Genomic DNA, 15,930 nt, shown 5'->3' with positions numbered 1-15,930 from the left:
TGTAGCTAAAGCACTTGTATTGTCGACAATCAGAAGTAACGACACATATAAACATAAACTTACATATTATTATATTATAAGACAAATAAAAACACTCTGTTACCGCTTCATGTAAAACCACTATACCGATTAAGATTAACGAATATTAATAATTACTTTGTAATTCAAACATAAATATAATAATAGGTTAAAAGGATCGTGATGGTGTGTATGAAAGTATGTATGAAAGTAGATAATCCTGTATAAATTTTGCTTGGGTTGATGACACGGGTTTAACTGGAAAACTATATTTACTAGAAATTGCTTCATAATATGTCTTATGCGTATACATTTTCCTCGATGTGAAAAATCTATAGACGAGTTTTGGTTGTAAGCACGACTTGTATGTGACGTCAAACCGTATGACGCGTCTTTATGACGTCATGTCGCCTCCTAACTACCGCTCTCTGCTCTCGTCCATATATCTGGCGCATATAGAGATATCGTTGGTATGTATTATTAAAATGTTGGGAAATATTTGTGTTTATTTAACTCCAAATATATTTATTGGTATTTGTTTATTTGGAATACTTTCAAGAATTGTAATTTCTTTGTTTTCTTTCTGTATGTATATTTTATTTTTGATTTGGAAGCAATCAAGCTAACGTGTTTAATGAATTAGAAAATATGTACACCGAGCTGTGACCAACTGTCACAAATTATTCTTATATCAAATTTGTCGTACTATTTGTAACGACTTGTGCTTCTGCCAGGGAAAGTCCTGTTAAAATCACAGTTCCAGAGATTAGCCGGAATAGACAGACTGTCAAAAATGTAATGAAAATGAAAGTGATAATACATATGTATTTAGTAGCGGTTATTTTAATATTATAAACAGACTCTTCTTTTAGTCTTGAGTACTTTTTGGTATAAATTATGTTCATGTAATATTTTCTTTATAAATATACTGCATGTATACACATGTATACATGTTTCAACCGGACCAGACTCGTATACTAGGTTTCGAAAAAGCCATGCAAGTGTCGAGCACACTTGTATATCTTTAAAGATTAAAGAATAATCTTAGAGCATGAGAGTCGAGATGGCCCAGTGGTTAGAACGCTTGCATCTTAACCGATGATTGCGGGTTCAAACCCAGGCAAGCACCGCTGCTTCATGTGCTTAATTTGTCTTTATAATTCATCTCGTGCTCAGCGGTGAGGGAAAACATCGTGAGGAAACCTGCATGTGACAAATTTCATAGAAATTCTGCCACATGTGTATTCCACCAACCCGCATTGGAACAGCTTGGTGGAATATGTTACAAACTTTCTCCTCAATGAGAGAGGATGCCTTTAGCCCAGCAGTGGGAATTTACAGGCTGTTCTTGTGCTTGTGTTTAGAGCAAAATTTACGACAGTGGTATATATTTTAATTGTTTTGGTACGAAATTGTTCGAATAAATTCCATGTTTTTAGACATATTTTACATCATATAATAAACTCGAAACTCACAACAGAGTAAGTGAAATATCCGAAAGTGATATTATGCTACCATACTAATTATAACATTTAAAGGACACATATCGTATCCAAATAAGGTATATCTGGGAGTCCAATATGATTATTTCAGGTATAACATTCGATTTTTGTTATCATTATACTTTTCTATCAGCAAGTATTCGAAAAAAATTTAGTCACAACATTTCTTGTAATTTTGAAAGTAGATGCGCATTGCAACAAATGTACTTTCTGCGAATACATTTCAGACCCATTTTTATCCCAAAGGACCCGAATGTCGTTAGCAAATTAGATTGTCCGGACCTAGTTTCCAGCGACATACGCGCGTAATGCCCTAGCTTTAGTTGGATTTATAATGGAAAGTTTAAACAAATCCGTTGGACATTTTAATATAATCCTTTTTGGACACACAACATTACCGTATTATTAAGTTGTAAATTTTTATGATATAACTTGGTAAACCTGAAAATAACCAGCTAGCCACCTGGTGGTAAGCACGCACCACTTCCCATAGACATTAGTACTCTAGGAAATATTAAACAAACCTTAAATCGTCAATGTGCAACCAACCTTGGGAGCTAAGATGTTACATCCCTTATGCCTGTAGATACACTGGCTCACTCATCGATCAAACCGGAACATAATAGTACTAAGTATTGTTGCTTGGCGGTAGAATATGTAATGAGGGGATGGTACCTAATGAAACGGCCTATGCACAATACCCAACCAAGTAATCCTTTTTATTTGCAATGGTGGCAGAATTTTATCAGACACAAGCAAATACCACACGATGTCTGTAGAACAAGAACAAATCAGTCACTCTATTCTGGATTTGAACTCGCAATCTTAAGTCAATATTCTCGCGATTTCACTACTGAGCCGTCTCGGGTTTGGTCAAAAAACATATCATACTATATTTAATGAATAGGAAAAACAAGTTCGATAGACTAATCAAATACTATTGAATTATTTATATATTTATTAGTCGATTTGAATGACGTCTAAATATAAATGTACAATCATTCTTCGTTTATTTCAAATAGTATTTTTATCAATTGTAAATTTGATTGAAAATTGGCCATATTTTTTCAATATCAACGGCCTGATTTTAATAGCTGTCCATTTAAAGTCAATATTAAAATTCTAAACTACTCAATTTTTGTGGCAGGGCTTTGTTCAAGCCCGCCAACCACCAACTCATTATTCTATTACCGTTTGGTGGTGGTTAGTTAAACTGAAAGAACTGGTGTGTTCCAGCTTGAATTGTGACAGGTACAGTGGGCATGCCAGTTCCAAAGATTGTTGGCGTATTGGCGATGTAATGAATGGTTGAAATTTCCAACATTAAATCACCAAATCACGCTGACCAATATTTGCCAATTTGTTTTTTTTTTTTGTATACTTACCTTATTTATCGTCTTTGTTTCAGGCTGACTGTGCAGCGGTTGCTCAGCATCACACTGATAACCATCATCGCTGACATCGTCTCGTCCCAAGAAGACATCCCGATAAAAGAACACCAGGGGCCACAGACCTGCGGTGGTCTCTTAAAGGGCCCCGTTGGTATTATCCAAACTCCAAACTTCCCCAATCCTTTTCCCGTCCCGATTAAGTGTAGGTGGATAATTGAACATGATATCGTGAACGGGACGATATCGATATACTTCACGCAGCAGTACACCACTAGTGGTCTGACATTTACGGAGTATATGTATTACGATGAATCGTATAAGCTGGGGGAGAGGAAAGCGCTCAGTGTTACGGAGGAGAACATCACAAGAATCAAATGGTTGCAGGTAAGGTTATTTTTCTATCCAAAATGAACTTAATTTTCTTTATCAAAAGTGTCAAAGACAGCTAAAAAGTTTTATCTAAAGCATACGGTCATATACAATTAAAAGACAAACAGCTTAAGGCAATTATTTATAACCCGACAAAATCAAAATCGTGTTACATTTTAAGATTTTATTTGATTGTGAACATATTATATTTTCAACACACTTTTAATTTATACTTCAATTTTCTTATTACGAAGCTGGAAAGTTCGAATGTTTGAGCGAAATGCCGATAACTTCGGATTCGAATTTTAAGATTATTATTTTTAAGTAACTTTAGGTGTTAGGTTTGTGGCCTTTTTATTTTAACTAGAAAAGGCATTTACGCATCCCATCCGTGGAGTACGGGGAAGTGGCTCGTATGGCATGAACAAAACTTTAAAAATATTAATACAGTATCCTACACAAAGTTATTTCTATTTACTAAATTAATAAACACATTACACGATTCTTTCATACATTTGACAAAGATATCAAATCAAATCAATTTTATTCAAGTAAACTTCACAATAAAGCGTTTTGGAATCGTCAATAATTAAATACTACCACCGTTTCGGAAAGCAGCTTCTAGCGAGAAGAAACGGCAAGAAACTCGCATAGTTGCTCTTTTCAAAAAAACAGATTTACAATTCTGTTATATACAGTAATTAGCGTCCTATGATGGAACCCGAGGCGTTTCTTTCTAAAAAGTACTCTTTTAATGAATAATATGATTGATTTACTAATTTAGTCCTATTAATCTTTTTAAATTTTTAAAATGGTAAATAGATTATATTTTCCGGTATCTTATTATATATGCGTATACCGTTGCCCAAAAACGTTCTATTTACCGTATGCAAACGGAATATATCGGAATATACGGATATCATTTAAACAAGGCAAAAAAGCATTTATATTTAGTAATTAAAATAAAATGACAAATTCGAACAGAATATTACTTTGATACTAAAATTGTAATACAATTGCACAGTTTAATTTCAATAATAATAAGATACAAGTAATACGATCTTGGATGTCGTAATAATTCAATTCAGCGAACCCTACATTATATCCTCGGGATTAATAAAATCTCACGAAGTACTGACGTTCGAGGGAATCGTGATATTTAGAAATTGTGCCAATCCAAATCATTATTCAAAACAAACGCATAGCAAGTTTCTTAGAGTCGCTGAAACTTATTTTTATCTAGCTAACGACGCAAAAGCTTGATCGCCATTTTTATTATTTAAATTGTTAGTAAAAGGAAACATCCGAGTTCTTTATTTAAATCAGTAATCACTATATATTATAAAACAAAGTCCCCCAGCCATCTATCTGTCTGTATGTTCGCAATGATCTCCAAAACAAGTGATCGGATTTTTCACTAATACAGAAATGAGAGAGTTATTCATAAGGAAAGTTTAAGTTTATAATTTATTAATCTAAATAATTTTAAATAGAACGACAATTTACTATATTATGATGAATGATATAATGTTAAACATGTCGGAAAAAATCAAGCTACCAGGGAATTTTCACCGCCGTTTAGACGCTTCCTTATCCCATTCAGATATAATAAAACAACTTCTTAATAGATCTACAGATCTTGTGTCCATCCGGGCCGCTAACAAGACATACACTTCTTTAAATATATTTAAAGAATTGCATTACACTATTTAATGTTATAACTTTGATTATTCTGAATTTGAAATATACTTCTTTGTCCGCAATGGAATAGAAAATGGGCTCCCTGTACTTATGTCCCTTATGCCTGTAGTACCCTTTAAATCGGAACACAGCGATACTCTGTATTTCTGTTTGGTGATATATTCGTATAGTGAGTTGGTAGCAGACAGCCTTGTATCACGCCGTAAGTAAAACTTAAAAACGTATAAATCTAAAGCTGCGTTGGTAAGAAAATATGTGTCGGCATTTTGCAGTAGCAGTCGGGAGTGTGTGCACACATTTGTAAACTGTTTATAGGTAAATATATAAATAACTCAAGGAAAAATTTACAAGCGTTATTTAAAACATAAAAATACATAATAATCCGAACATTAAAAATCAAAATGTAAACAGCTTTCCATTATTAAGCCGCTACAATCCTCAACTGATCCGACAGGAAGGAGCCATCGCCGAAACAATTGAGAAATCTCTTGTAAAATGGTAATATCCTTTGAAAGAATCACCCGGATGGAGGCGGGAAATAGTCTGGTTCAACGGCCTTTGCCTTTGTGCCCAACATTGTCTCGGTGTACCAGTGATTCTCTTCGTAACGTCATTTTTCCTTTTGAGCGTTCGTAAGACCTGCGATAGATTTACAAAAAGAAAAATGTCAAGACTTTACAATAAACGAATAAATAAATATAGGTACTATTCTTTTTTAATGTAGTCTTGAAAAAAACTACTGAACTAATATACTTATATAAAACTTAACTTAATGTGGTAGCTAAAGCACTTGTGTTATAGAAAATCAGAAGTAACGACGGTACTACAAACACCTACCCAAAGACAACATAGAAAATTAATGACTTTTTTCAACAACGAAATCGAACCCGGGACCTGGGAGTGGCGTACCCATGAAGACCGGTGTACAGACTACTCGACCACGGAGGTCGTTAGGTCAGACTTATTAATATCTACTTGAAAAAACTACTAAACTTTTTTGTAGTACGTTTGTGCATAAGATATTTATTATGTAAGAAGCTGACGTTGGCGATTTTTATAAGCGAGACTATTGACGTGACAAGTGTGAGTTTTATATTCCTATACATTATGTAACAGCTTAAAACAGCGTGTTCATACGAACAAATTACTTTTTTCTCAAGCAAAACATCGTTGGGCGCGACGTGTGTAAAATCTGACTTAAATTATGAATTTAAATACGGAATTCTATATTCGAAATTTAAAAAATCTGTTACGTCATGTAGCAACGAACATGACTTGTTTGTTACATATATTTCAACTTCCTCAAGTCATACTTACGTGAAAAATATTGAAAAGGGTTAATCCCGGTTTTCAGATCGATAATCAGCACGGCATGTTCAATCAGCGATGTTGCACAGATAATGAATATAATTGAGTAAGCTTTTATTTTTTATGCTTTCACAAAAATATAAAGCTCTTTTACGATTATATATACCTATGACGGCGCGCTGATTTTTGATTAGTTTTAATGATAAAATTTACGAAATTATTATATTATGATTTAATGTTAATCAAAATTAGATTCCTCTATATTGTTTTAGTTTTAGTCGATTGTGTTATTGTTAGTTTTAAAAAAGTATGAGCGGGTAACTCCGAATAGAGTAGTGGGTGTCGCCTTTGGACAATACGAGTGTGCCTTTTTTCTTATTTTCAAAATTCCTACCGTTGCAACGCCCGCCAAGATCGCTATGAGGCTCCTTCTGATGCTCATTTATATATAAATTTTATTTTTCTTACTTTAATTTATAAAAAAAGAGTATTGTAAGGAAGAATGGATCTTCTGACGCAAGTCCCATACCAGTTCGGCAGTCAAGACTGCATTATTAATATTTGTTAAAATAAGGTTTACAATAAATGTATCTTTTTTTATCTGTGTTAACGTTATGGTATAGTGTTTCTATTCTGATTGTATTTTTTTCTATATGGCTAATAACAATCATTATCATCACCCCACTGCTGTCCACTGTTGTGAATGTCGTCGGAAAATAATAACAATAGTTACTTAAAACTATACGTATAACAAAATTGCAGTGTCTGTTTGTAATATTAAAATAGCCAATTTTTACTCAATGGATATATATTTATACACGGTACATACATATATCAAAATTAAATTTTTTATTATATTTGTCGGTCTGTCTGTTTGTTCCGGCTAATCTCTAGAACAGCTGGATTTTGACGGGACCTTCACTGGCAGATAACTGATATAATAGGGAGTAACTTAGGCTACAGTGATTTTTTTTGTCATAATCAAAGGCGTACCAGGTCGCGGGCACAGCGGTTTTGACTATTAAATAAATAACATATTTATTTAATAGTCAAAAATTTTTATACGAAGATATATAATTAATACTACATCATTTCTTCATCTAACAATAATATATTTTAATTGCGGAAGTAATCCAATTGATGTTTGAACATTTAAATATCGAATTACGGAACTGAACTAATTGTTATTCACATCACGTTCTGTCGAAGACTATGACCGAAGTGAGTTAAAAAGAACGACTGGTAGAATGTTAATTGAATGATAAATATTTAAGAATTTGAAAATTTTATTATAATTAAAGATTGGTTTGTTTTAAATTTCGAATCATTAAATTAAACATTTCATATTATCATTTGTTTGAATAGCGAACAAGGCGGTTTTTGACTGATCATTTCAAGAAGTAGTAGTGTTTAGGCTATTTTGTTAACTATGATTTATCAATGTTCGAAATTTATGAATCAATTGATTGATCTATTAATATCACATCGTATAGTATAGTTATAAACCATGATATCTTGAACTGTTGGTTGGTATTTTTTTTTACTAAAATTAGAAGTTGAACAAGCAATTGGGATACTAAAAATATTAGCGCTATATATGTATATATATATAAACTGTTTGTTAATGGCGAACGCGCCAGCCTTAGGCACTTAGACGCTATGTCCCTTGTGCCTATAATTATACTACTTCCAAACATTAATCCGGAAAACAATATATACTAAGTATTGCTGTATTTCAGAAGAATATATTATTAGTAGCTGAAACCCACCAAGGTGATCTTGCACAGAGCTCTTCGCCCGAGTAGCTTTTATTGAACTTATGTAGACGACAGAAATATGTACATTAAATGAACCCATTTGACAAGCAACAAATAGCATAAAGCAAAAATAAAAATTATATTTATAACAATAGTTTGAAATTAACAATCCTTATCTATTAAATTTATTGATTTCGGGATATTTAACATGTTTTTTATTTTTTTCGGTGGAGCTCGATATTTCGACATTATCTACGAATGTCTTATTCACGAGACTGGCAAGGGTGGTCTCGTGAATAATATATCCCGATAATATAATAAAAATAACCATGTTAATTTAAAATCCTTAACTTTACAAAAACTTAAAGTGTTTAAAGTATACGTATACAATGCTAAAACAAAGCATGCTTATTAGATAAATAAATGCATTATCCATTTTGTACACTACAAAGTGTTTCTAGCACTCTTAGGTACTCGTTCGCTCTACAATGTGCTACGACGTACTCAAGTGCTTAAGCTAACCAAAGGAACATTATTGCTTTACACTCGGTTTAAAGTCAATCGTTTAAAACAAACACGTTTACCGGTTGTTGTTGTTCATTTGTTTATTGTGTATTAGTAGTCGCCCGTGGCGTTACTCGCGTTTTAGGATGTCTGTAGTGATGTGTCAGGCAAAAAAGTAAAAGTCCTTTCTTGGAATTCAAGTTTGCTTCATATCAAATTTCATCAAATTTGGTTCAAAGGTTTGGTCTTATAATTAACTTTTTTAAAAAAATAAAACCGACTTCAAATGCGTGAACACAGAAAAAAATAATCTTTCAAATTGGTTTATAATCGGCGGAGATATTGAGTATAAAAAAGTTCATCCCCAATTTTCCACCCTTGGGGGTTATTTTTTTATTATTAAAATTTAAATGGGATCACCAAAAAAAAAACAAAATCAAAATAAACTTTATTCAAGTAGGCTTTTACAAGCACTTTTCAATCGTCATTTTACAATTAAGTGAAGCTACCACCGGTTCGGAAGGAGATTCTACCGAGAAGAACCGGAAAGAAACTTAGTAGTTAGTCTTTTTTAACATTTAAAAAATACAAAGTCATATTAATTAAATACAATTATTTAAAATAATATATCCTGCTTGGAAGTCAACAGGTATTAACTCCACGCTTTTTTATCATCTATAAAATCTTGTATCGAATAATATGCTTTTTCTACCAATGTATTTTTTACAAAAGATTTGAATTTACTAAACGGCAAAGTTAAAAATGTCTGAAAAAAATGTCTGCGGAATTTTATTTATTGAATTTTACCGTTGAGGTATTACCTATACGCCGATAAAAGATTTGTTCAAATCGGTTCATAATTGGCGGAGTTATCGCGTAACAAACATAGAAAAAAAACATTTCACATCTCAACAGAGAGAACTTAGACACATGCAGGTTTTTAATATATATATAGCGGTGATTGACTGGATTTGAACCCGCAATCATCGGTTAAGATGTACGCCTTCTAACCAATGGGCCATCTAAGTTCATATTAATGGTAGAATAGTAGAATTAACCACTATGTTATTAGTAGATTTTTACTAGTAGAATTAGCCCCTGAACGAAATCTTTATTGGGTATCTTTGAGCTTAATATATGAGCTTATAGGTGCACATTGTGTTGCGGTAAAGCGGAAACTGTAAAATACGTTTTAACTGAACAGTATGGTATGAATGTATCTGGTTTATTTAATCAAATTAAATTATAATAAACAATATAACAATCAAATTTGTTCGAAATTCAAAATTGTATACGTTTTGTATTTTAATCATAAACAACTTCACTAATGATCTGAATTGAAACTTTTCTTGTTTGTGGTTTTCGCACCCAAGCTGTTATACGTAAACCTACCCACTCAAATTAGTAAACAGAAGTTACTGTACGGATTATTATACCCTAAACATATTTACATTAATTACGAGAGTGTTTTCGTTTACAATAATTTTTGATAGAAAAATGTATTCTAGTTTAATAATTCACGATGGTTTTAAGTGACATCATATGTATTGATGGAATAAGTTAGAACTTTTATTGTAACTCGCGGTTATGTTTATTATGTAATCTTAGTGACCGACCGATCGACCTCCGTGGTCGAGTGGTGAGTACACCGGTTTTCATGGGTACGCCACTCCGAGGTCCCGGGTTCGATTCCCAGTCGAGTCGATGTAGATTATCATTAGTTCTCTACGTTGTCTTAAGTCTGGGTTTTTGTGGTACCGTCGCTACTTCTGATTTTCCATAACACAAGTGCTTTAGCTACTTACATTGGGGTCAGAGTAATGTATGTGATGTTGTCTCATAATTAATTTTATTATTAGTGATATAATTTCTGTAGTTGAACGAATTTAATTATGAACACAAATTTCATGATCTCATCGCTTCATATTTAAGTCAAAGAATCCAGCAAGTTTTCATTAATGGAATAAAGTCTTCTGGATCTACGTTAAAAATGGGAGTTCCACAAGGTTCAATTTTGGGTCCCTTTCTATTCCTAGTATATATAAATGATCTTCCTTTCTATGTTAAGGGTATTTGTGATATAGTGTTGTTTGCTGACGATACTTCGCTGATTTTTAAGGTTGACAGGAAAAAAAATGACTATGACGATGTGAACGGTGCATTATCACAGATACACAATTGGTTTACAGTAAATAATTTAGTTTTGAATGCTCAAAAAACAAAATGTGTAGTTTTTACCCTACCTAATGTTAGCAAGCAAAATTATAATATATCTTTAAATGGTGACCGTCTTGAAGTAGCTGATACTACGGTGTTTTTAGGAATAGAATTAGATTCCAGACTTCAGTGGACCTCTCATTTATCATCCCTAACAGAAAGACTCAGCTCCGCAACATACGCGGTTAGAAAAGTTAGACAACTAACTGATATTGATACCGCTCGTTTAGTTTATTTTGGTTATTTTCACAGTATTATGTCATATGGCATATTACTTTGGGGTAACGCTGCAGATATTGAATCTGTCTTTATTTTACAAAAGAGAGCAATTCGGTTTATTTATAATCTTGGAGCTAGAGACTCTCTTCGGGATGTTTTTAACAGAGTAGGAATACTTACTGTTGCGTCGCAATATATTTACAACAATATCATGTATATTCACAGTAACATTGATCACTTTGATAAAATCAGTGATAATCATTGTATATGCACTAGAAGTAAGGATAAACTTATAACGCCAAGTTTCCGACTCCGCAAAGTCAATGGATCCTTCTTGGGGCAAGGTATCCGTTTCTATAATAAAATTCCGCAGAAATTTTTAACTTTGCCGTTTAGTAAATTCAAATCGTTTGTTAAAAATACATTGGTAGAAAAAGCATACTATTCGATACAAGATTTTGTAGATGATAAAAAAGCGTGGAGTTAATACCTGTTGACTTCCAAGCAGGATACATTAATTGAAATAATTGTATTTAATTAACATGACGTTGTATTTTTTAAATGTTAAAAAAGAGTAACTACTGAGTTTCTTGCCGGTTCTTCTCGGTAGAATCTACTTTCCGAACCGGTGGTAGCTTCACTTAATTGTAAAATGACGATTCAAAAGTGCTTATAAAAGCCTACTTGAATAAAGTTTATTTTGATTTTGATTTTTGATTTTGATATGAAAAAAAAAACGCTGTTATCTCGGCTTTAAACTCTTGAACTTCGTTATAGATGCTAATGATTTTATCCATTGGACCATGTCGTCGAAAAAAAGTATATCTATATTAATTCATAATTTTCTTTCTACATGTAAAACGAAGTTCGATCTCTACTTGGCGTATTATTTTCAAAGATTAATCGCATAAGCTATCGATACAAGAATCATTCGTTTTATATATAGGTTATATATAGCATGACCGTGTTTATTTCTCTTTTGTCCTGGATCTACATAATATATATTTATATTGAATCTCGATAAAGAATTTTTAGACCAGGAACCTTCGTAGCCTTACGCAAAATATCAAAGTATCACCACAATATGGTTATGTGTTAGGAATCGCATAAAAAACTTACGTAAAAAACATTTATATTTATTTATTGTGAATGTCTTATAATATTCCTATAGTAAATAATGTTGCCAGAAATTTTAATGACATTGTTCTTCGTACGGATGCTAGGGAGGGGAAGGGGATTTAGTGGTTTAGCTGTAAATGCATAGCAGACAGACAAACAGCGATACCTGTACATTTATAATATTAGTTTAGATTTTACCTATAATACAGCTGTCAAATGTTTGTAGTATCTTTGAAAGAAAATCGATATTCGTACTAAATTAAATTGACTACATAATTGCACAGCCCTATCGTTACTAGTATTTAGACTCACTCTGAATTGCAAATGGTTAGTACTAAGCAGTATGTGTTTGAAACAACGTGATCCGATTACATAACGCGAGCTCGTACCAGTGATCGTATATACAAAAAGAGTACTTCGGCCTACACACAATACAATGTATGAATACGCAGAAGTTCTATGTTACGCAATACACTCAGATGTTATAACTTTTTCATAATCAGTTTTATCTTTATTTGTACGAACTTTAGATACAGATTTAAAACGTTTTATACATAAAGAAAACTGTTACCCCGCTCGAGTAGATAACTATTTGCAACATAAAAAAAGAATACTGTGTGATTATAAGAATTGAATTAAATAACGCATTGACGACATGAGTAGTTGTTTATACCTCTTGAAGTGTTTTCGCGTATTCGTAAAAGGTGACAACTTAAATCTGCTTTTAAAACACTGGACTTTGAGGTCTTCTTGCCTCAAATGAATATTATGTGAGCTATTTCATGTTCCGTTCAGAGGTTTACTATGTTTGTTATTTATGTTTGCAATTCCGTAATTACCCTAGCCCTGACAATAAGTAAAACTTTATCATCTAGAATCATCTAGTCAAAATATATTCACTGGATCACTCACCTTTCAAACTAGAATACAAGAGAGCTAAAGAGACCTCGAACAAAGCCCTACAACTGAGAGAAACTTTCAACAGTCGTATAATTGTATTGTTATAAATCTGTCCAAGTTATAAACTTGGCGTCGATATAGTTGTATTTATTCAGATAAATCGAAAAAGCTCAAAGTGTATTCCCTAAAATGTCCACTAACAATACAGAGTAACGTTCGTCTCAAACAAAATCCCATGGAAAATTCAAACGGTGTTAGCGGACTGTAAACAAATTTGTTTTGTTTTAAAAGCTCGAAAAGCTCGAAAGTTCAATATGGGCAGATACGGGCGAAGCGTTCAAACTTGTGCATACATTCACACAACTCTAAAGTTGCTACGCCAACTAGATACTTATCGCTCTTGAATCTTGCAAGTTGTTAAATTTTTAATGCAATATAAACACTAACAAAACTCTGAGACTCTGCCAAACTCAAATAGAAATGCCAATGATTTTGGCAGAATATGTTTGTGATACATACTTGCTTACGTTTAATATTATAGAGAATTTCAAGTTAATATGCTAAGAACTTTGTCTGTTCCTCTTTCAAAATAAGAAACCGGATTCGTTGAAATTTGATGTAAAGTATGTTTGAGTCCCTAGGAAGAATATAGGCTATTATTATACCTAAAAGTTGACTTAAAATATAAGTGAAAGTGAAGAATGGTATGTCATATAAAACATATATCAGTTTGTCTTGAGTACAAATTGATCGATTAAGACCTAAGCGATTATAGCTTTAATTACAAAGCAACTTAGAGTATCTTATACATAAGAGCGAGTTCACACAATTATATTTGTATTAAATCACAATCATAATTAAAATCCGAAATATTCTGTATGAGTTTCAACTTGGCAGTTTCGTGTAATATTTGTGATTATTAGATGACAGTATGATAAATGCCTTAAAAAAATCTTTAAGAAATTTATCCATTTATGTTCTGTTCACAAAAAGAGTAGACGTATCTATCTATTAGTGGAACTTTTACAATCTGCTATTTTAAGGTATAGAGGTACCTGATCCATAGGGATCAGCTGCTTAGGGTCGAGTTACGTGCAGCTAAAATGCAGATTTGTCTTTCAGCGCTTTATTTTAAATATTAAAGTAATTACAAATGTGTTCTAATACTACATCGTAACTCGTGAGGTTTTTGTCTACCGATTTCCTCCCACATTATTTTTAAACAATCAAAAATTTAATAAATAAAATTTTAACAAAAAGAAAAACCGACTTCAAACAAAACAGTATTTTAAAACAAATTAAAATGCACTAAAAAGTAATAAAAATAATTGCATATTTAAGATATTTTTGAGAGTCCTCCTAGGTAAAATGAAATGAAAAATATTAGACTACTTAAAAGTCGATTTACGATTATATAACGTAGTTATAGTTATTGTTATATTTGGAGCCGGTGTCAGCCACAGGCACACGCTTCAACAATCAAAAGAAAGAAGCGATACGAGCCTCTTGATTGACCCAGTATAATTTCGTATAAAAGGTAATTTGTAAGAAACATTTCTTAAAGTATTCTCGTATTGTTTTTTCATAGGTATAGTATAGGGTTGGCTGACACCGACTCCAAGTATAGCAATAATTATAACTACATTATATAATCGTAAATCGACTTTTAAGTAGTCTAATATTTTTCATTTCATTTTACCTAGGAGGACTCTCAAAAATATCTTAAATATGCAATTATTTTTATTACTTTTTAGTGCATTTTAATTTGTTTTAAAATACTGTTTTGTTTGAAGTCGGTTTTTCTTTTTGTTAAAATTTTATTTATTTTTTGATTTTAAGTGAGGCTGATGTAGACTAACATTTTTTTCTTAATATGGATATATATATTAAGCGTGCCGTTTATATGAATCAGAAACTACTTCAGGAACAATTTCAAAAGAAACTTTCGAATAAAGCAAAAATAGACTTTCGAAAATGCTGCTTGAATACGTCATGCGGCATAAACTACAAGGTACCACCCTTCAATGAGCTGTAATCGACCTCAGTAAAATAACTTTGCAAAAGAGCTATTCGTATGCTATGTCGTACATCATATGACATCACATCATATACACAAAATTTAATGAAAGACAGAAAGAAATTCTGCCCCAAATCGCACCCTAACTGTAAGCCGTTTAGGAGTTCCGTCAATACATAGTATAAAACAAAGTCGCTTTCTCTGTCCCTATATCTTTAAAACTACGCAACGGATTTTGATGCGTTTTTTTTTAATAGATAGTGTAATTCAAGGGGAAGGTTTGTGTATATAATAAATGAACAATATAGTAAAGAAACACTGACAATTTTAGAAGTTTGCAATGTGATGTCGTAAATAAACAAATTCTTTAGTACATTTAGTATCAGTATTGCACCCGTGAGAAGTCGGGGCGGGTCGCTAGTTGATTATAATATTCGATTATGACAATTACATGAACATAACCACGCTCCGGAAGGTGATTCAAATATCCAAGTAACCCATAAATAAAAGATTCGACCGAGTATTGCTAACGTGCTCCTCAGAATTGTTCCGTTCCCTCCCGTTCCCTTAATTTGCCATAGATCCTGTGCTCAGAACCTTACCAAACTTTCACCAAACTACCCTTAAAGTATATCCTTTATAATAAAAAAAGAATCATCGAAATTGGTTAACGTGATTTTGAGTTATTCACCTATTTGTCGCGCATATACATAATGCAAATTTAAGACTTATGTCGTTTTCATACGGATACCATCATCGGAAAAAAATTTAAAAAAAATGGGACCCCACGGGAAGCATTACCTTTCAAACAAAAAAAAAATTATCAAAATCGGTCCACCCAGTAAAAAGTTATGAGGTAACAAACATAAAAAAAAAAAAAAAAAAATACAGACGAATTGATAACCTCC

The 15,930-nt window shown here is 32.4% G+C and overlaps 1 protein-coding gene across 1 annotated transcript in view; it reads left to right on the top strand.

Annotated features, from left to right (window-relative positions):
- LOC124538624 overlaps positions 1–15,930 on the top strand; it is a 560,620-nt gene that overhangs the window by 334,036 nt on the left and 210,654 nt on the right. The window contains exon 2 of the mRNA XM_047115740.1: positions 2,929–3,295. Coding sequence (XP_046971696.1) covers positions 2,929–3,295 — 367 coding nt within the window. The remainder of the gene's footprint in view (positions 1–2,928; positions 3,296–15,930) is intronic.

The sequence above is a fragment of the Vanessa cardui genome, chromosome 20 (assembly GCF_905220365.1).
Source record: "Vanessa cardui chromosome 20, ilVanCard2.1, whole genome shotgun sequence".
NCBI classification, from domain to species: domain Eukaryota; kingdom Metazoa; phylum Arthropoda; class Insecta; order Lepidoptera; family Nymphalidae; genus Vanessa; species Vanessa cardui.
This window is presented reverse-complemented; position numbering and strand designations above follow the sequence as displayed.